At 38.1% G+C, this 23,384-nt stretch overlaps 1 protein-coding gene across 1 annotated transcript in view; it reads right to left on the minus strand.

Moving 5' to 3' along the window:
- Positions 1 to 1,921: 1,921 nt before the first annotated feature.
- Positions 1,922 to 23,384, minus strand: part of LOC146383088 (solute carrier family 23 member 2) — a 55,910-nt gene continuing 34,447 nt past the window's right edge. The window contains exons 9-12 of the mRNA XM_084934242.1: positions 19,801 to 19,965; positions 18,385 to 18,493; positions 6,893 to 6,988; positions 1,922 to 6,812 (exon numbers count right to left, since the gene is read on the minus strand). Coding sequence (XP_084790368.1) covers positions 6,643 to 6,812; positions 6,893 to 6,988; positions 18,385 to 18,493; positions 19,801 to 19,965 — 540 coding nt within the window. The 3' untranslated portion in view covers positions 1,922 to 6,642. The remainder of the gene's footprint in view (positions 6,813 to 6,892; positions 6,989 to 18,384; positions 18,494 to 19,800; positions 19,966 to 23,384) is intronic.

Raw genomic sequence — 23,384 nt, forward strand, 5'->3', positions numbered from 1 at the left:
AATTTCCTTTGGTCTGTGTAGTTAACTTGGGGGTACGAACAAAAAAAGAGTAAAGTTCATCCTACTCGTTTTTGAACATAAACATTGTGTAGACATATTCATGCAGCCTTTGTTATTTTTCTCTCTTTTTTTCTTTTGTTTGAAATAAACTATTCTTAAAAATCTCTGTTCTGAATGTTCTTAATTTTAGGACCTAATAAAACAAAATTATTTGTAAAAAAAAAAGTTTAGAATTTGGTACTTTTTACTGGTACATTTCTTACTTACTTTACAACTTTTTTTTTAACTTCCATGGTGGGATTCAAGCAAAACACACACCCTCCCCTCCCTACATTAAAAAAAAAATTTAAACCCACAAACTAGCACCTGTATCTCACTTTCTTAATGACCCTACTACTAATGCAAGCTTGCATAGAGTAGACAGGCTTAGTTTACTATTCTCCTGCATTTAGGAGACCTTTGAGCTCAGAGATGGCATGCATTCAAGGCAGGTCACGTTTCCAAGGGTTGATAAACCCTGGGGCAGGTAATACCCTGACAGACTTTCTGTAATGCCTCACGTTTGGAACATTGTGGCTGAAGGTGTCTCTTCACATAATGAATGCTCACATCTGTCAATTCAATTCAATCCTGATTAGGATTTGGTAATCATGTTAGCTTTGCGCCAGTGTAGCTGCAAGGGTAGACCACCATTTTAAATATCTATCTGTGCCACTGGCTTATTCCTTGACCAGGTGACTTGCTGACAAACTTGGCACTTTTGCTAGCCACATGGCTTTTACATATGGTACTCACAGTGTGTGACCTGATTTGCACTTGCTATGCCACTGAAGCTGTTGGTAAAACATGTTACACTACTTTTAACACCTGTCTTAGGCTACGTCCACACTAATGCTTTTTTGTTTAAAAAGGCATCGTCTTCTCTCCGTTTTGACCTCCCGTCCACACTGAGATGGCGTTTTCGCTGAAGGAAAACGCAGAAAACGCATATATTTGAAAACAGTGCTTTCGCACTGTGGACAGCAAAAACTGAGACTTTTTGAAAACGATGACACATTTTAGTCATGTGTTGCAGTCATGTGACCAATTAAACTAAGATGGCGGAGGGCATCATACAGCAGTCGTTTTGTTTGCTCTCAATTTTGACAGCCCTATTAAAGATTAATATCAGTTTGTACATGCTCTAGAAAGCTTTTATTCAAATTCTTTAATTCTCACTCACTTGTGCAACTTTGTACTTTTGTGTTACTTGCAGCAGCAAAAAACAAAAAAATACTTGGTGCTTTTCCTCGACATTCTGCCGCAACATTTCAAAGAGCCGGAAAGCAAATAAAAGGCAGACAGAAATGAGGCAGGTCGAATCTTCTTGCGTTTCACGCATGCGCAGTACTGGAACATAAGCGTTTTCGGCCATTGCAATGTGGACGCACAACTCTGTGAAAATGACTGAAAACGAAAACACATTTTCAAATCTATCCGGGCTAATGTGGACGTAGCCTTAGATACCAATGTTCTGAAAGAAGTGACAAATTGCACACCATGAGCTCCCTTTAATTGATCCTACACTAGTAACTGTCATTCATCCCTATTCTCTGTTCATAGTGCTTGGAGCTGGATAATGAGTGTCTGCTTTTTGGAATTTCATTCATTTTACTGAGTGCTATGGATATTTTTTGTAATGCGCCTGATCAGAAATATTAAACATCACACAAAATGTCAGATCTCCAAAAATGTCTTAAACAACACGAGAAAACGATGCAATGCTAGTCCTTACTGTAGAATGTATCATAGGTTGTATTTCTGAAAGAGGAAGAGATTTCAAAGATTCCTGTTCAGACCAGGGAGGGGTGAAGGCAAAACATCAGTCAAAAATAAAATTCAAAGAATTCAGAAATACCAAAACATGAGATGAGAGATGAGATGAGATGAGATAGCCTTTATTTGTCAGTTGCAGGTCTTTTGCCCACAACCGAGATGACAGACCTTGCCGACCGTACATACAATACACAAACATCACATTGGGGAGACAGGTCAGGCTAGGTAGCGAGGAAAAAAACATCGAAATGTGTAACACAAAAGGGTAAAGTGTGTCAATAGCATTCAGAGACCAGTTGATCAAATCCATAATTCTCTTTAGGTTTTAGAAACAGACTGTGAGAGAGTGTTCCAGGGAAAGTAATACAAAAAAACACGAGACTAGACAAGGACATAAGAGCTAAGCAGGAAAGATAAGGGAGAGGAGAGGAGAAAAAGTGCGTCCGCCTCCCTCGAGAGCCAAAAAGAAGTGCAGACACATACTGTAAGTACTCAGGCTTTATGTTTGAATCCACTAAGAAAAAGATTTAAGCATTTAAGCACATGTTTATACTGTGAGACCCTGATGGGAGTCTCTTATGCTGCATAAACCTGCCTTAACCATTGGCTCTAGAAGCTCCCCATGTTTATCTTAAAGCAATTAACCTTTGCCTCAGCAGTTACCCTGTCTCTGTAACTGGGCAGCATGCTGTGAGACAGACATGCATGTAAAAGGTTACTGTAAATGCTGCTACACATATGCAAGTTCAACCCATTTTCTTTGTTTTTAACATTTTAGCATAACATGTTTAATGTCTTTTTTAGCATTTAAAAAAATAATGTAGCATATTTTATTAAAAAGTAGATGCTGTGCAATTATTGCTGTTAACTCTAGTCACTGGCAGTAAAGTCCTGCCAACTGCCAATGGACTCTACATGAGGGAAGTTGACTTTTATCTGGGATAAAAAAATAAATATTTCTGTTTACACATTAATTCTTATAATCCTACTCTGACCTTTGTAGTTGGTGAGTACTGGATGTCTCTCTGTCCCTGGCGCCGATTAAAATATCAACCACTAACTCACAATTAGTTGTGCATATTGAATATTGCACAGGAGGAGTACTGGAATCTTTAACTGTTAATCTGTGCCATTTTCAAGATTTTGAATATTCAGGTTTATTAATTAATTCTATATTCTGCTGTATTCGTCACTAAATATCATCCCCCTAACCTTAGACATGGTTCAGAGGAAATTGATGGATTTCTTTCCAAATATACAACATAAATTGCCCTAATTGACATAATTTGATGTATCATTAGTTCAGGGGATATAAATATTCACACTGACAACAGCAACAATGAAAAGTGATATAAAACAGACAATCCCTTTATTAGAATGTTTTGACTTTAAATAGCATGTGAATGGACCCATTCATACAAAAGGTCACACACTTGATCTAATTGTTTCCAGACGCCTTGATGTCACATTTACAAATGTTCAAAATGTTGCTCTCTCGAATCATTATTGTGTGTTTTATTTGTCTTGTCAAAACAAATACCAACCGATTAATTAACGAGCATTACATCAATGGCATCACAGGTGACATATTTATCAGCGAACTTTCAAAGCACACATTACAAGTACTGTCATCACATGATTAAATGCTGCATAATTTCTCTGATGCAATTTCTCAAATAATTAATTATATTGATTTTGCCAGAAATGTAGATATACATAATCCACCTAAAGTTCCTGGAAGAAACAAAGGAAAGGTAAAGATGGCAGAAATAAAATGCTGCAGACCTTTTATTCAGCTCACAAGTCAATTGGTTTAAGAGTTGGTCAGGTCATGTTCTTCACTGGTACTCATCATACCAAAAGTGCAAACGTTTTTGTGTTTTAATTCGTAGCTTTGGAACTGCTCAAATAAAAATTCAAAGGTTTTTCCTTTGGCTTTATCACCGGTCTGTTACACGTTAACCTTCACATGGTCCTGCTTGGTGCTGTCATAAAAAATCTCAATATATCCCATCATTCTTATTCACATGACACTGCTTCACCTAACCTGAACCCTTTTCCTAACATGATCTAACCTTTTCTTTTTTTTTTAACAAACTAATAAGCTGCACTGATGACATTTACTCTGGATGTCTAGAAACTTCATAGAATTTTTTTTAGAACAGAATTATTTGTAGTCAGTTCACATTTATCTTCCCTGCCTCTGAAACACAGCAAAGAAGTCAGAAACCTTGGCATCATTTTGAACAGTGATCACAGTTTTGATAATAAGGTCTGCTGCCAGAGTCGTTACACGTACATGGAAATTTGAACATGTGCTGAAGTGCTTAACTACTTCATTGGCTCCCAGTTCAAAAAGTTAATTTTAAACTTTATGAACTAAACGTTCGCTGCCTTACTGCTCACTGTCTGCAACCCAGTTAAACAACATCAGGTGTCCCCCAAATTAGAGCTACATGTCATGAGGGTGGTTTCTGTTACTGTGCTCCTATATTTGTAACAAGTTGCCCTCTGACCTGAGGTAAGTTACAGCTGTGCCTGCATTCAAAAAACGACTCAATAAGTCAAAAGCTGAGTGTCTGTGAGTGTGTGTGCATGTGTATGTTAGCTGTTTTAACTATTATAAGATTTATTTTTCAGCTGTCATTATAAACCTATATAGATTTGTGTTTATTTTTACTCTCTGTAATAAGCAGATTGAATTTGAGTATGATGAAATCTGCTACATAACTAAAGTTGCCATTACCATGATTTGGTCAAACATTGCAAACATTTTAGTATTTCTAGTATGTTGTTTGTATGCCCACAATTTTTCCCTTGTTGCTCCTTGTTTGTTGTGTGTCTGAACATCTGGATTGTTTTTTGGACTTTACTTTTGCCATATTTGGATTTGTTTGCCTCCTCTGCCTTCCTGTGTACAGCTTTCTGGATTAAAGATCTGGATTTTTGGGTGTCCTGCTTGTGGGTCTTGTTCCTTCGTGATCATTGTAATTAACTGTTTACTCTTAAAAAGCTATAAAATAATCACTAATATAAAAAACATTAATAAGCAACAACCTCAATCTCAACTCGTCACATTTTAATACAACCTGTGTCAACAAGTTCAAACAAATTGAAACAGTGAAAATGAAGCAGGACACAAACATCAACGATATTGAAAAAAAAACCCCATCCTAATGTTTATAAATGCACTACCTATAAATTGCTACTTTAATTGCAACCATCCATATAATTAATTAATTAAACATAATATAAAAACAAACTAGTAACCAATTAGCACAAATATTGTGTCAGTGTTTGTTTTCGGTAAGTGAGATTAAACTAATTTTATTAATAATGTTAAAGAATCAGCGCCTTTATGTCTCCACTGGGTTTTCAGTCTAAAATCTAGTTTCAGAAGCACGATGACAGTTTAAAGCCGCAGCAGCTTGACCTCTGCCTATTGATGCCAATGTACACTGTAATGTGAATGTGAAATTCTGTAATGTGAAACACTTCTATTTGTTTCAAAGATTCAACTGTTTAGAAATAATTAACCAGATCAACAGAAATGGGGAACTGAAACTGCAGCAGAAAGGTGACACTGTGAAAACACTGTCAGCAGTAGGGATGGGTATCGTTTAGGTTTTATCCGATACCGGTGCCAAACCGGTACTTTTGAAATGGTGCTGGTGCTTAAACGGTACTCAAACCGGTGCTTAAAGAATGGAGAACACCAACTTTGTCCAAAAACCTCTCATGTTCAGCTGTTTTTTTGTAAAAAGATAACAATGTTAGCCTTTTCTGCAGCTATGGGGCATATATGGTATCACTCTTGGCTGGAAGCAGTGCTTAAACAATGGAAAAAACACAAACTTTATCCAAAAACCTCTCATGTTTAGCTGTTTTCCACTTTTTCTTTGGTCATTTTAGCCTTTTTGGCCAGGGTGAAGGGAGTATCTGCCATCAAACAAGAAGACAGCCGCATGTAGCTATGATGATGTTTGCTAGTTCACCTTACATGCATTAATGTAATAACGTGGTTAGCCTACTCAACGTAAATTACACACGAACAACATTACGCTACTCACACAGAGAAGAAGGCTGCTGCTGCCATCATCATCCGTCATCATTTCTGCTACACTGGCAGGGCTAGGGGCCAGGACTCTATTCTTCGGGTTTTTGGGGGATGTTGCTCCGGGTCCGATAACTGGCAACCCACCCGCAGTAGATGTGCACGGTGTGAGGTCTCGCAGCAAGCTATCAAATACGGCGCATTTCTCGGCTTTTAAAAAAAACGCTATGCGTCGCCAGGTGTTTCATCGGATTTGAGGTGTTACTTCCTTTGACAGTATCACAGTATCAGCTTAAAGCACTTGTTGCAGGCTGCTGAGTTTGCATATTTTGCTGTGAAGTACAGCCATACATTTGACCGGTCTTCCTTGGGCATTTTTAATCCGTAGCTCTGCTCTAAAAGAACGTACGTACCTGGACCCGCCTACTATCCTCGGAAATGTAAAATGATTGGCTAGAATCTAAAGTGTATCACAGCTCAGGAAAAAAAAGCACCGAAATAAAGCACCGAAATGTGCGCTGCTTTTCGGTCTGGTTACTACCGTTTATGTCAGAACCGGTGCCATCATGGCACCGGATACCGGTACCCATCCCTAGTCAGCAGTGAGGTTTAAAATGAACCGTAATAGCACTGAAGAAATAAGGCAAGTGTCATGTACACTTATTTTGTCATTGAAAATATTCCATCCAATTAAGACTTCTTTGTTCTAATGGGGCTAACAGGCCAACATTAATGTTGCACACTGAGCTACCACATCATTACATGGTTGCCTCCTACTGGGTGGTCTTGTAAGAAGGGAGGAAGGGGAGGCACTGGAAACATCTAAACCTTTTCAAAACCTTGTTGCAGAAAGGTATATCATAGCATGACTGGTCATGCATGTTTTTGCTTCCATCTTGCACCTTGTCCTGCCAGCTCTTGATACCTCTCTCTTTGTCAGTACCTGAAAAAGATGGGATGAGGTTAGATGATAGAGCTTACTTTATAATTGATTGTCTTTAACACAAGTATTCTGTCATTCACCTGGAATGGTGTTATCCAGTATGAATCCAAAAAATCCGCCGATGAACATATGTGTGGTAAAAAGCACTACAATCAATTGGTCCAGCTCTTTTATTCCTTTAGAGACAAGAACAAACAAAACAAGTCGTTAACCTTTATTAGCCTAAGATAAAAGAACTATAAATCTTGTACAAGATTATCGTTGCGCTTGCCTCTTCCATATGAAGGCAAGGATTCATTCTTTTTAAAACTAAATCAAGGCCTAATCATCCATCCACCCATTTCCTTAACTTCTTATGCAGTTTAGGTCACAAGGGTGCTGGAGCCTATCTCAGCTGCCAGTCCAGCATAGGGCCAACACAGAGAGACAGACAGCATTCACTCTTACTCAGTTTACTGTGTGAGGAAGCCAGAATACCTGGTATGCACTTTTACCACGGTTGCTGAGTTTACCATACACATTTTTTGTGTGGTATTTGTTTGTATTCAAGCACCTTAGAAGCAAACGGGTGAATCCCTATATGTCTGACTGAGATGGATTTGTCTGAGATATTTTATGAGTGGCCTGTAAACTGTTCGTGGTATTTTTTGACAGTTAAAAACTTTCTTTGTTTGAGGTTTTCAAAACATTTGACTTCACATAGACACAAATAAATGAATATACTAAAGTATCTTAACTTGCCCTTCACTGGGAGTTGCACTGTGCTCTTGTTTATATAAAATTTTTAACTGGAGAGTGGATCAACTTGGTGAGGTTATCTGGTTATGGCTTACCGAGAAATGTCTATTTCAAATTAATTAATTGTATTCACACATTAGGCTAAAAACTTGATAGTGCCAAGAGAAAGGATTTTTAAATCTTATCAAACCTTATTAAAACTTAAAAAAAAAATCAAATTTAACAGGATATTTTGTATAAGTAACTTGTATGTTCCCTTGACCACTGAAATCAAAGACAAGCTAGATAATGCTTCCAAATAACTATTCAAATCACTTCCCGGATACAGTTAAAAATGGACTGACTTTTTGAAGGAATCTGGGTCAGTACAGAATGTGATGTCACTAGGTTGTTTGGTTGCTAATAGATTCCCATTAGTTTATGTTAGCTAGTTAGTGACAAAACCAATAACGCCATGGAAAGTGTTTAATTCAATTCAGTTCTATAGAAATAAAACTAAAGTGGCTTCATGGTGCTTTATATTGTAAGGTAAAGACCCTACAACAGAGGTTCTCAAACTTTTAGGGGCCAGGGACCCCATACAGGGGGTAAAATATTTCCAAGGACCCCCTTATAACCCTCATGCTTTGAGATGAGATGCCACTTTAGCTTGGCTGGCTTCATTGCTTCATTTTCTAGCACTTGAAGACACACAATGCATTTTGGTCTTCCATCAACATTCTCGATAAAGCCAAACTCGAGGGGACTGTTGTCATACTCTCTAATTTTAGGTTGTTTGGCTTCTTCATTACTTGATGAAGTGGACAAATATTAGTCCATTGTGCTAATTAGCTCAACCTCAGATGATGCACATGTTTTTAAGTGCCACTATGCGCCAGGTAACACTATGTGTTTTCACAGACCCCCAATCTGCACCTTGCATACCCCTGGAGGTCTGGGGGCCTCAGTTTGATAGCCACTGCCCTATAATAATAGAGAGAAAACCCCAACAATGAAATGAGCAATCACTTTGAGCAATCACTTGGCAACAGTGGGAAGGAAAAACCCCTTTTAACAGGAAGAAAAGTCCAAGAAGGAAGTGGCTGCCTGCCACCACTGGTTGAGTTTAATGAAAGGAAGAGAGAATTTAAAAAAAGCACACTGTGAAAAGAGCCAGCCCATATGGAAAAGAAATAGTAAAAACTTATATGTGATTACTCATGAAAGTGGCCACTTTCATGAGTAAATCATATAAGGCTTACATGATTTACTCATGAAAGTGGCCACTTTCTCATTACTTTCATATATTGTTTTAGTAAGTATCCAAAACATACAAGTTTCATTATATAATTTTTCAAGGGATCTTATATCTGTTTTCACTCTTATATGCTTTTCATACAAGTTTCACACAAGACAGATACAAACTTTATAAGATTTATATATATCTTTTCCATATGGGAGAGATTAAGTAAATCAAGGTAAACTCAAACTTAAAAGTGGTCTGATACTGTCCTTCCTGTGTTTTTTCTTCGTCTGGTGGGTAAACTGAGAGGGGCAATTAGCTAGCAGAGCAGATGTCCACTAGATGTGATCAGTACCATTTTATGCCATAAAATACTTTCTTTACCCAAGCACATCCAAACATAACTAAGTTTCTTAAAGCACGATCAGGAATCCTACCATCCAGTGGCATGTTCATCTATCCATCCATCCCTCCATTCATTTTCTTTCACCTATCAGGAGCAGGGTCATGAGGGCAGAAACCCAAGCAGAGAAGCCAAGACTCACTGTCCTCAGCCTCCTCCTCTGCTTATCCAGGGGAATAACACCAAGACACTTCCAGGCCAGTCAAGAGATGTAATCTCTCCTGTTTGTCCTAAGTCTGCCCTGGGGCCTCCTCTCAGTGGGATATGCCCAGAACACCTCAACCAGGAGACCTAGGAGGCATCCTTATCAGATGTGCAAACCACTTCAGCTCGCTCCTTTTGATGAGCATGTCCACAGAACAAAAAAAATCTCCCTGTGGACATGCTCATGCGTTCTAGGATTATCAGTTATGCTTCAGTTTCCTGTGTGATATATAAGTAGTAAACTCGTTGGATATGCTTAAGAGAAGAAAAACTATTTTATTGCATAAAATAGCACTGATCGCATCTTGTAGACATATATCTGCCAGTTGATTGAACTGCTCAGTCTGTCCACTCAACCTAACAACAAAAATCACACACAGAGGAGACAGTGTCGGACAGTTTGTCTGTGTGGTGAATCAATCGTGAGCCTGACTCAAACAAGCTCTTTTGCACATAGTCCTCATTTATTAAACTGCTCGACAAACTCTAACACTACAGTCAGCAGGAGAATTTTCCCATTACAGTGCAGCTAGCCAACAATAAAGAACAACTTACTGCTTAGGAGACAGAGAGTGAAAGTTGATTGTAAAACAAATTAGTTTTTTAACATAAAAGTTATTGCTACAGCCAGGGGCGATTTAAAAGTGACACCCCTGAGACTGCTTTTTACTTTTAGTTTCCCTGTTTTCTATTGAGTTATCAATTCTGTTACTAGCTAATGCAAGACTATTAGCAGCAACCAACCAACTTAGTGATCTCACATTCTGTACTGGCACAAGATGGTGCTACGCATGCTCTAAAAATTGTAACTCTAAATATTTATTTCTTAAATCAACCTTCACAGATAGTGCTAAATCTTAGAGTATTTTAAAGTAGGGCTCCATGGTTTAATACACATTAATACACAACCACAGCAAAGTGTGTAATAGACAGGCTGGTCCAAATCGAGAAGTGGATATACATGCAGAATTTGCATTACCAACAGGGGGAGATAATATATTTAAAGTCAGGAAGTCAGTAGTGAGCACAAAAAGGTATGATTTACATTCTTGGGTCGTTAATCGACAGAAATGATAAAGCTAGTTGGCTAATATGTATTTACATATGAATAATGTCTGTTTAAATGCATTCCGATGATTATTTCAATGTTAGTTTGAAATAAAATATCTCACTCTGCTGGTTCTGCAGCTTACTGCAACTTTGCATGCGTCTCCATTTCATGCTTTGGAGAGGCAAAGTATAAAATGGTGGACTGGCGTGTCTGTTGCACGTTTTGCCGTGATACTGTCATGTCCACTTTAAGGTGATTGTTTTCTTTATTAACACTTTCCAAAGTCTGCCTTTATAATAATTTTATAGTGGCCAGGAAGTCATGATGATAAAGCCATGATGTAAAATCTGCTTATGTATTAACCACAGTATATGTGACAGTATGTGTGACTGATTACTTCTTTTTGCTGCACTGCCCCATTACACTGGACCTTAGGGTTCCCCTACCTACCAAATCCCATTTTAACTCTTTTGTTATTAAGATTTGTACCATATCAACCGTTATTTATTTTCTTAGGATTGGGGTATAGAGGAAGGACTTCCAGGAAACAGTTTGGAGAAACATGGTGCAGCGGTGCACAAGGAGATGACCTAGAAGGGGACAACGTCAATGTAAAACTAGCTACTATCTGATGCCAATAGTAAAAAAATACATATATTTTTGTAACTGATGAACTGATGTAAATTAATCTTTTACATGGAGACATTTTAAGTGAAGTGGATAATAAGAAACAGAACATGTAATAGCATTCTAAAAGAGCAAATTTGCTGGTAGTTTAATAAAAGCCACATTGTTGACACAAAGTGGTAACATAGGTACAATTTGCCTGTAGCACTTCACAACTGTGATGTCTGTGTTATGTGTGTAAGGTCGGGGGGGGTTACCACTCGCTGCAGGGCAACCTGCTTGCGACAAATAAAGCTGTCATTCATTCAACAGTGTCCTGTGACATCGACAAAAGAGCCACGGATGTTTAGATATATGGATTTGTAAAGGTTTCTGTTGACCAAGGGGCACTGTTTTTAAATCACTAGAGACCACTAAGATACTCTAAAATCCTGAGTCAGAGTTGGCTTTTCATGTGGCATGTGTGACCACGAGCACATGGTGGAATACAGAGGGCCATTCAAAATGGAAATGCCTGCAAGTCCAAGGCCGTGCTTTCATAATCCTTCTCAGGCAATAAACTGCATAATGAAGTTGTACTGAATTGAATCAAGAACTGCAAACAGCGCTGACGTAGTTTGACTCTGAAAAAACTCTTGTTCAAATAACCCATCCCAAAACATATACACACAAAGGAACACACACATATTTCCTGCCCAAAACGGCAGCAGTCAAAAGTTCAAGGCATCCACTGAGTTGATTTTAAATCCAACAGCTTGTACATCGAAAGACGTCGGGATGAGCAAGCGTTTGTTTACAAAGAGCATTGACAGGTTTCCTCTTGTCTGGAGCTATCAGCTAATGTTGAGGCTGGGGACAGACTCTGGAGCAAGAGTGCTTTATCTGAGCTGGGCAGATTACAGCCAGTTACATGGGGGCAAGCCAAGAGGATTGGGAGGTAAGCAGCCTAGACCAGAGAAAACCAGACAAGCCCTCATGCCCAGTATTGCACTCTGGATTAGCACTTTCTTGGGAGACACTAGCATCACATGACACATAGGATCAAGGTCTCATGTCTGCAGAGAAGAACTGTTTAATCTTGAAGATTGCTCGTTTGATGGCGCTTCATAGGAGGTGGTCACAAAGTCTATGAATCAGCTAATCAAAATGTCATCAAAATAATGTACTTATCAGTTGTCAGCCTGTGACGATCTATAACTCTCTTACTTCTAAGATCTCTGACTGATCATATTTATTTCAAATTGTGTAATTTCATCTATTGGATTAATGTTTGGATTGATGACTGCATTAGTGTAAGCTGAGAGTGATCTATCAGTTGCATATGAATGCATATTTTATTATGTTTATGTAATATAGAAAAACATTTAAAGTATTACAAAACAATTTTACCCTATTCACCTTTCGCATTTAACTTTATTGTTATTATTTTCCCCTTTCTGCTTTTTCACTATTGTTTTTCCCTGTTTAGTCATTCCTCTTACCAATAGGCCAATAGGCAATAATGTCAATGAAGATTTTGTGCACACTACATAAACAGAGGTGTAAGTAAACCTAGAGTTATCCATGATTATACCCTTGGAATGTTTTATAGATTTGACCTGTTTCACCTAAGCACTGTGAAACCTTTATAAGAAGTATGTGATGGGCTTACCATATTACAAATACTTATGCAGCTACAGTGCTTTCTTTCTTTAAATTGTTTGCAAAATTGTCAGAGACCTGATTGAAGTGTTCAGTTGGCAATATCTGCAATCAGCAAATTCCAGTATAACATAGAAAAAACTATATTTTTACAAATGAAATCTAGACTAATTGTTAAAAACTAACAAACAAGAAACCCCCAAAAAATATTTCAAGCATTAGGTTCTTTTCTGATGTTTTCTGCAATCTGCACATCCCTAGATGTAGAAGTTTTCCAAAGAAGCTAAAGTCACATATAACCAAGCCAAGCCCTTAAAATTCTATTATCAAAGCTGCTGACAACATCCACAGTTTTACACTTTAAATAAATGTGATTCCAACCCAGCCTCCTTCTTGTGCTAAGAAGAAAAGTCATGCATGGATGTACAAAGAATCAAGCTCAAGAGCCTTATCAGTGCCCCCTACTGGCTGAAATGCTGGTTTTATCCTATTCAACCCATATAAAACCTGCCTTAAAAGACTGGACTCCAAACTGAATGTTTTCTGTCCTAAGTACATAAAGGTAAAACCAAAGATTCCCAAAACACATTTAGTCTAAAAGACAATTTGCCACCTTTAGCCTAAAGACTAAATGTAAAATGTTTGCCATCTGGGCCTGTGGGGTTTTGGAACACCTTGGCATTAGGAGCTTAGGCTGGCAAAACTACTGCATCTTTTCAAGGGTAATCTCTAAGTGTCTGTGGGAACACAGCCTAGAATTCACTGTAAGAGGACTATGTCACTGGATGTTTTATTTTTTTGTCATTGTTTACTGATTTTGTTTTGATTAATAAAAAATAAAATGGTCAAACTTGTGTAATATCTCAAGCAGAAATCTTACAAAAATGTCCCACAGCACAACTATTTGAACAATTATAAATGTTATTAAAGCACCATAGCTTAGTTTCTTCAATTATGCACCAGATGTTTAGAGCACTTTCTATTGTGATTCCTGTTAGATAAAATCATAAAGGAGGTGGTGAAATAAATGATAGATCACACCCAGTGTGGGTACAGACAAAGAGTTTGTCATGGTACAGTGGCTACTGTGTACTGAACTGAGAAGAAAATGACGTGAAACTGCTGCTTTCCAACATTTTTAATGCTCATTGATGCATAGTAACAAACTAGCGCTGTGCCATAACAAACAGACATGGGTTGTGTGGGCTTAAATGGACAAAAGAGCAGGTGCATGTGCCATCTTGTGTATTTTATCGACCTATTCTGTCGATATTATGCAGTGAAATAAATTATTATAAACCAGGCTGAATAAGCTAAAATAGCACAGTGTGTTAGCAAGCTACATTCTTTGCTGTCTCTATAGGTATCAGATATCTTTTGTGCTTGAATTTTTCTCTGCACTCATCATGTGATACCTGGGCATCGTGGTGCCAGAGCTCGGCCATGTACTATGAAACAAGTTCAGCGTACACATGATATTCAATACCTGGCTTCACTTACCCTGCCAATTGTGTTAAGCAGTCACACGAAGGTGGTTATCAGCTCAGTCAGCCCAAGGTTTCCCAATCTAGCTATGCACACATTCACATGAAAGACGTGGCATATGACCAACCAGATGACCATTAGCAACATGGTCAGATTTTTGTTTTATCAACAAAGTGTCTGATTTCACAAACGAAAGGAAAACTATTTAAAATATAAAGACATTAATAACATGATACAGCAGTGACACAGTTGCTGCAGACAATGATATCAGTTGCTTTTAAAACAACTTTAAAAATTTTTGCTATCTATGCATCTGAAACTAATTTCTGGAAAATTGATTGGTCAGTGAGCGGCGATTTTATACGCTACTGAGCTACTGGTGGTGGCCAGAGGGCCCGGTGGCGCCAGTGTCCGGCAGCCTCGCCTCTGTCAGTGCGCCCCAGGGCACCTGTGGCTACACTGTAGCTTGCCATCGCCAGTGTATGAATGTGTGTGTGAATGGGTGAATGACTGAATGTAGTGTGAAGCGCTTTGGGGTCCTTAGGGACTAGAAAAGTGCTATACAAATGCAGGCCATTTACCATTTACCATATAACCTGCTTCCGAGCAGGTTAGTTCTGCAGCTTATAGCTTGATAGGCCCTAACCATACTTTGTACTATTTTGGAGGACTGTACTATGTACAGGATTGATTTTTTTTTTCATGTCCTAAGAATAACATATATACATATACAAATGACAACAGTTTCTCAGTTAATGACTCAGTCAGTCAGGTTGACTGTAGCAAGGTGTACAGAGTATAGACACAGAATCCAAATGTAGGACATAGAAGGCTGACTTCAACAACAAATGGTGAGTCTTTAATATTGGCTATAAACAAAAGTCCAAAGCACGTACAAATTCCAAAGCACATTTCTAGCGTTAACTGAACTTCCAAAACACTACCTAGATCACTTAAATTACACAATTGAAAGCATATGTGTATTGTTTGTGTATTTATACACAGGCACTCATATATATTCAAATAATAAAAAAAAAAAGTTTATTTACCTGTTACTACCACACACCTGTAAGAACCATCGCCTTAGATCGAGAAGCGTGGAAGATAATCGATGGTCAAGCAAGAGAACCTGTGGCACCTACAGCAGCGTACTGGTACCGCCGCTGGTCGCCCGCTAAAGGACAAGACTACCACACACCAAATCCGGTCGTTGGTACTTGCTGGCTTGTGTAGCCACTAGGTAACAAAAGCTCAACACTCCCCCTAGCATCCTGGAGCATTTCTGTTGTGGTTTGTACGTGTTTTGGAGTTTGTATGTGCTATGGAGTTTTTATGTGTTTTGGAGTTCGTACGTGTTTTGGAGTTTGTACGTGCTTTGTCTCTAGGGGCCACCGTAAATATTCTTTTATTTATTCACTCCACATAAAATGTAATAAATAAATCATACAATACAAAAACCAACTATTTACATTTCAACTTTTAACTATTTCAATTTTCAGCTTTTTCCTTTTAAACAAATTTAAAGTGAAACAACACAAAACACTGCAAACCACAACACAATTAAATATAAATATGAAAAAATATGAAAACAAAAAGAAGATGCACATTCTCTGTCATATGGGCCTGCATGAATAAACTTTGAATCCTTTATCTTCCGCAACTGAAAATAGTTGTGGATGATCACTACACCTTTCTAATGTGACGTTGTTGTGCCTGGCGAGTGTAACTACCGCCCCTCCCCCCTCTTCCCAGCGCAAAGCACAAGGCTCGCGTGCGGAGTGAAGCGGAAAAAAAGTGCGAGAGAGAGGGTGAGAGAAAGAAGAAAACCCCGGCTTGCGTCGTTCACTTCAAAGAGTCTGCTCTAAGAGCCGTTTCGTTCTCGACCGACACATCGCTAATTAAGACAAGCAATAAGCAAGAAAACACAGAGCTGCACAGGAGCAACACAACTAATGCTTTAACAATATATACAAAAAGAGTTGATTACATGCAGACTGGAGAGGAACAAGACATGGGTAAAATTAAACACACAGAACTAACACAGGACACAAGAGGGAAAAAAGAAAATAACATAAAATACTAAACAGAGAGAAAAGATGAGTCAAATTAACATGAAAACACAGACAAAGGAGCAGTGTTACTCCAGTGATGTAAAGCAGAGGAGTGAGACAGAAGAAGAAACAATTCAGGAAACAACCACAACAATAAATCACAGAATGAGGCATGAAAACTAGACAGGAACCAGAAAAATAACATAAAAGCTCAGGATACTGAGAAAACAAAGAAATTATGAGCCAAAACAGAAACTTATTATAAGAACATCATGTTATATTGGAATTAGATATCAAAGATTCAACAATATCACAAGGAGTCAAACTCAATATTAAAATAATAAATCCACTCAGTAATCCAGAAATTAAAGTAGTTTAAACTTCACACACAAAAACAATAAAACACAAACAGGCACACAAGCTCAAGGATGAGCTCAAAAAATCTCTATTTTGTCACTATTGGCTGGTTTAGAATACTATTTAGTTAGATTCAACAAACAAATATTTTTTTCTTTTAGTTTACTGGAGTAATTTATGTTCTTTCAACAAAATATTGTGCACTAAAAAAAGGTTTTTGGATTTACTTTAAAAAGTTATGTCAAATAGCTCCACTCAACCTTGGGTGGAAGTAACTCCTAATTTTTATTTAAAAAGTTGAACCGAGTCCTGACGTTAGCCTGCCAAAACGGAGTGTCGTATTGAAAGAACACAAGTGAATCAGGTAAAACCAGCGGTTCCCAAACTTTTTTTGCTGGGCCCCCCTTTGTTTTACAAGAAAAATGTTCGCGCGCCCGGGGGGGCGCGTGCACGCACAAACACATCCTCCAACCACACACACCCATATTTTGCTCCATTGCGGTTTATTTCACACCTCAAAGATTTAGTAAACAATTAAGCAAACACAAGTAATCTGCAATAAATTACAGGTAGTAAGAAAGTAAACTACTAACTCTTTTATGCTAACGTCCGCACCTACACGGGTATTTTTGAAAACGCAGCTGTTTCGTCCACACGTAAATGATGTTTCAAATCACCGAAAACTGAGATTTTTTAAAACTCCTTTTTTGCGTTTACGTGTGGACGAGGAATACAGAGTTCGTCACGCAACGTCAAAGGTATGTGCCTTTTTTCACGTCATGCTGTGCGCCACGTTATTGCTTACATGAGATGAATTGCAGATAGAGACAAAATACTGTTACTGTTAATCTGACTATCTGCAGGTTTTACACCCTTACATACACACACACGCAGTTACTGTCCCTCCATTTACAAAGGCAGAGGCGTCACGGTGTGATTATTTTACGTGTAGTTGTTTTTTCCTGTGTAATAATATTCAACATTGCTATCAATACATTTTTCAATAAATGCCTCTCTGTGCAAAATGGGTTCAAAAACATAAACAGCTGTGGGATACTGTTTGTCGTGGTTTGAACCGAGGGAACAAATCGTGGCAGGATCTGTCTGATATTATTTGTATCCCACTGTAACTTTACTGTATAAAGAGCTAACATCTCCAAAATGACAGGAGTAGTTTAATCATTACAACAAGTGTTTGTGAACTAAAAATCAAGAATGTGGGATACTGTTTGTCCGTGATTTGAAGAGCCCAGCGCTGCTCCCGACGAAGGGAAAAGCAGTTATGCAGGGGAGACCTACCTTGGCACTTGTGCAGGTGAAACCAAAGGGAAGATATGCTTCACCATATTTTCTAGTCTTTGGCTTAGAATGAAGTTGGTTTGGAAACATATTCAGCGATGCTTCATCTCCTGCTTTGCGTTTGTGTGGGCGCCTGTGCCAAGTGTCCAAGCATGTTTTTTTTTTCCCCTTTTCATACCGTGCCCCCATACGTGGGGCGGGCCCCACACTTTGGGAAGCTCTGGAGTAAAACTAAAGTAAACTAAAAAATTAATAAATAAATAATAATTTTAATTTGTTCAGTAAATTCAAGCAAAGAAGACTTTGAGTGTGTTTTCACAGGTTGGATGGTACCACTTGACATTAAAAAAAACCACACACACACTTTTTTGACAGACTATGTTTCACAGTCAATATGTAGATTATTTTAACTGTATTTCTATACTTTGATGCAAATACTGATTTTAAAGCCCTAAAAGTGTGTGTGTGTGTGTGTGTGTGAGTGTTAAAATCACCAGTGTCAATGATGCCAGGATTGGATTGAAACCAGGTGGGTAGAACCAGACCGCTAAAGGTAGAAAAGCCCAGGATGACGAGGTTACGTGAAGAGTTAAGATCCACATACTGGAGAGAAAAAAGAAGACAGGATGGTGTGTGAAATAGGGTGAGAAAGAAAGAGAGAGAGACAGAAATAATGTGATACAAATTTGCTAAAACTGGTTTATTGACTCTCAGATGCAAGCCATTATTTTGTTGATCTGTTTCAGCTAGCTGACATTTCTGCTGTGGAAGTTCACTAAAATGAGATTAGGAATAATCAGGAAAAAAAGAGACCCAAATTCTATTTTGGTATGGGATTCACATTTATTTGGTCATGACAGGTTAACACGGGTCACAGTGAGGTCAGTGTAGATATATATCTATCTGTGTGTGTGTGGATGTATGTATAAGACTATATTACCTGCCTATAATAATGAAACATGATACACAATAGTGTTGCAACAGTACAAAACGAAATAGCTACAAAATATAGCTTGGGAAAACACCATCATTTTTCATCTTTACAAAAACTGATAGAGCAAGTTCTTTAGCCAAAAAATACCATAGAGGAGTGGAACTAATAATACAGTTGTGCAACAGTTCAGTTAAGGTATTTGCATTTCCTGTATTTTCTAGCAAGTACTTCCTTAAACACCCTCCCACTTATGTTTTTCAACAATTAATTAGTCTCAAAGTCGGAGACTTTTATAACAGCTAAAAATTCACAGTGTTTAGTTTCCAGTTGTCATTTAGGCATTAAGAAATATGTTTGTGGTTGAAAAACAAACACTCAAAAACCTTTTTTGGAATATCATTAAATTACTATCTTCTTGTCTGTATGTTTGCCCAATATGTTTGCTGTAATCAAACTGAAATAGCTTGATACGGGAAAGGTGATTACTATTGACCCTCACTCACTCAACCTAACCTTGAAATCACATATTACTGTACTTACATTGAATTTCATGTATTACGGATTACACTTACAGTACGCTAGCAACTGCCAAGCTCAATATCTAACATCAAAGCAGATTTACAATGATGAGACATTTTTGTGCAGCAGATTTCTTAAAGGTTGCTTAAAGTGCCAAATGGTAGACAAGTTAATGACATCAAAATGCAAATAAAGTTTTTATTACACACATGATCTTTATTTTCTGTTTTTGCCTGTATTCTCGATAGATTTAACAACACCGCTCACTGTGGAACCAGTGAGTCCAAGAAAGCCTTAATAGGGATGGTGCTTTGTTTAGCAGTGTTGTTTTATTTGAAGGGGTTAAGGATTAGGGCATCTTATTAAGCTATGCTCTAGTTACTCTGAATTAAAAAAAAAGGTGCACCAAATGAAAGACAAATGCAATTTGATATGCTGTGAAATTAATTGTGTTTACCTGGAGGTTGGATATCCCAACTGCTGCAATCATTCCAAACATAATAAGGAACATGCCCCCAATGACTGGATCTGGGATAGTGATAAAAATTGCTCCAAACTTTCCAAAGATTCCCAGGATGATCATCAGAATTCCAGTAGTCTGGAGGACCAGCCTGCTACCAACCTAACATAAAAACAGAGCACAGGGACTCACTGTAAGGTGTACACAAGAAAACTTAAACCATCATTATTTTTGCAAGGATGTTGGAACAATCTCTGGGGCTCACTGGACATGTGACATGACAACACAGGAAGAGTGGTTAAGCGTTTCGATGCCATAATATTAAATAATAACTATATCTGAAATTGTCCTGTGATAAGACAGGGTGTACATGTTTTTAACAGGTGTGTACATACTAATCGCAAATTTTTTTATTGAAAATACAGTAACCTGCACTTTCAAACAAGACACGAATACAAGTGGATTTAGATTACCATTAACCAATGCACAAACAAACATATATACATAATACATATAAATCCATCTTGAATGTTGTCAGTAGTCAAAAGTAAACTTGGTTTTGGTCCCTTTCAATAATTAGTGAAAATCTCCCAAGGGTGTTCTTTTAAATCTGGTGTGTGGTAGGACTTGACTTAAGCGGTCAAAGAAGTGCAGGAGACTGATGCTGCCCAGTGTAGCAAGTGATTTATTCACCATTTTGTGACCCAAACAATATTTACAAAAAACAAATAAGAAACTCAACTCTATAATTAACTCAGTTCAAATAAACATAACTGAACTTAAATCAACAGAAATTAAGGTCAAACTGCACACAGCTACACTGACCTGAACCTTTCTTCTCAAACACCTGAGTTCTGCTTAAATAGTCCACTTAACCAAACGATTTCTCCTCTGGACTATTCCATTCGGTAGGTAAGATGAACATAATTATATTCAAACCTCTACTACTACTCTTTACTGGCAACATAAACTCTGTGGTGTAATCAATACATATTACAACAATAAATCTATTTCTTCATAAAACCTCTAAAATCAACTTTATTAAATTATAAGAGTTCTTCCCCTCCCGCACTTGGTCTCTTCCTGTGACCTCAGATGAACCCAGAAGCTATAAAGCAGGAAGTAAAACTACATTTCCTCCTTTTGTTTCTGGAAGACAGGTAGGTAAGGTAAGTTCTAAACAATACAAATTAACAGTTGAAATAAAGAACATGTTAACTTAACAAACTTGTAGGAATTGATTTAAACCAAGATGTTATATTATATAATCTGTAAAAGTGCAAAACATAAACAAACCCGGGATAGTAGATGTTTGCCTATTGCAGATTACATGTGAAATATGGTTAAATCAAAACAAGAATGTTAACTAAGAATATGGACAAGTGGTACTCTCACCCACTTTGTCACATGGTGCCTATAGAGTATATTGATGTCATTGTCAAGTTGTTCAAGGAGCAGTTTAAAAATATTTTTGCACGTTGGGACATAGTATATTACCCTGCTGGAAACATCCCATTTAAGATGGGGACCCCATGAAGTCTTTGGTTGGTGTAACCCACTAAAAGTGGTGTAAACCACTTTTATTCCCTGGCTTTTTGTCATCTCTTTTGATTGTTTTAAATGTACACCACTTTGCTCAACAGCTGTTGTTTTAAATGTGCTATATAAGTACATTTGACTTTGACTGACCCGTGTGATTTGAAGTGATGTGTATTCAGAAATACTATTCTGACTAGGTTGTAAAGATTAGTGAGTTACATTTGCCCTCCTATTAACTTCAGGCAGCCTGGCCATTCTCCTCTGACACCTGACATCAACAAGGCCAAGATAAGTACTGTTCAGTAGTAATCCCAGTAGATCATCCATTTCTCAAATACTGAAACCAACAACCATGTAAAAAAAAAAAAAAAAAAAAAACTACTTGAATTACCTTTACCCCTATTCTGATGCTTGATTAGAACTTCTGCAGGCTGGTGAGTGTATATTGGCACTTACAACAGCAATTTACAAAATCTGAGCTTTAACTTCTGCTATGAATCAAAAGAGGGCTGCTTTGACTCTGTATTGAATCTGTATCTGAATTTAAAAAAAATAACAGTGACTGCTCCACCAGTTAAACTGTATATGGTTGTCAGTGTCATGGTCCTGAGTCGTTAGACCCAGCGTTTTGTGTTTACTGTTCCTATTATTGTCCTGTGTTCTAGTATTTATTCTGATTTTGGTATTTTGTTCAACAGTTCTTAATGTTTTGTTATTCCTGCCTGTGTGCTTTCCCGGTGCTGTGTTCGTGTTCCTGAGTTTGTTTGTAAAACAGTTTATGATGCTGCAGCAAGAGTACTGACAGGGACTAGAAGGAGAGAGCATATTTCTCCTGTTTTGGCTTCCCTTCATTGGCTTCCTGTTAAGTCCAGAATTGAATTCAAAATCCTGCTCCTCACATACAAGGTCTTAAATAATCAGGCCCCATCTTATCTTAATGACCTTGTAGTACCATATCACCCTATTAGAGCACTTCGCTCTCGCTCTGCAGGCCTACTTGTTGTTCCTAGAGTATTTAAAAGTAGAATGGGAGGCAGAGCCTTCAGTTTTCAGGCCCCTCTTCTGTGGAACCAGCTTCCAGTTTGGATTCGGGAGACAGAAACTATCTCTACTTTTAAGATTAGGCTTAAAACTTTCCTTTTTGCTAAAGCATATAGTTAGGGCTGGACCAGGTGACCCTGAATCCTCCCTTAGTTATGCTGCAATAGACGTAGGCTGCCGGGGGATTCCCATGATGCATTGAGTTTTTCCTTTCCAGTCACCTTTATAACTCACTATGTATTAATAGACCTCTCTGCATTGAATCATATCTGTTATTAACCTCTGTCTCTCTTCCGCAGCATGTCTTTTATCCTGTCTTCCTTCTCTCACCCCAACCGGTCGCAGCAGATGGCCGCCCCTCCCTGAGCCTGGTTCTGCCGGAGGTTTCTTCCTGTTAAAAGGGAGTTTTTCCTTCCCACTGTCGCCAAAGTGCTTGCTCATAGGGGGTCATATGATTGTTGGGTTTTTCTCTGTATCTATGAAGCGCCTTGAGGCGACTTTTGTTGTGATTTGGCGCTATATAAATAAAATTGAATTGAATGATTTCCTGTTTTACTTTGAAGTTCTGTGTCTTGTCATGCCCATTAGGTTCAGCTGTGTGTTCCTCCTGTGTGTTCTTTCCTGATTACCTTGTGTCTGTACTTATAGTGTGCCTCTACCTATGCACCCTGTGGGTTCGTCTGTGTTATTTTGTGTAATCTGGTGTTCTCAACATCCCTCTGCTCCTCATCCCGTGTGTCTCCGTATATTATGATTTCAGGTTTGGTTTCTAGTTTTCCCAGTTTAGTTTTTGTCTAGCCTGTTCCACATTTCCTGTTTGCCACTTGCCACACTGTAAATAAAATTCCCTCGCATCACCACCGCCGTCTGCAACTTGGGTCCTCCTTCAATACATCACAGGACTGCTGCCCCAGCTGTGACAGTTAAATATTGTTACGATCCAATGTTGTCAGTGTTTTGTTTTAGGCGTGACTGTTATGTGTTTCCTGTTTTACTTTGAA

Source organism: Perissodus microlepis, chromosome 7 (genome assembly GCF_051167445.1).
Source record: "Perissodus microlepis isolate ML-2025 ecotype Zambia chromosome 7, ASM5116744v1, whole genome shotgun sequence".
Taxonomy (NCBI): Eukaryota; Metazoa; Chordata; class Actinopteri; order Cichliformes; family Cichlidae; genus Perissodus; species Perissodus microlepis.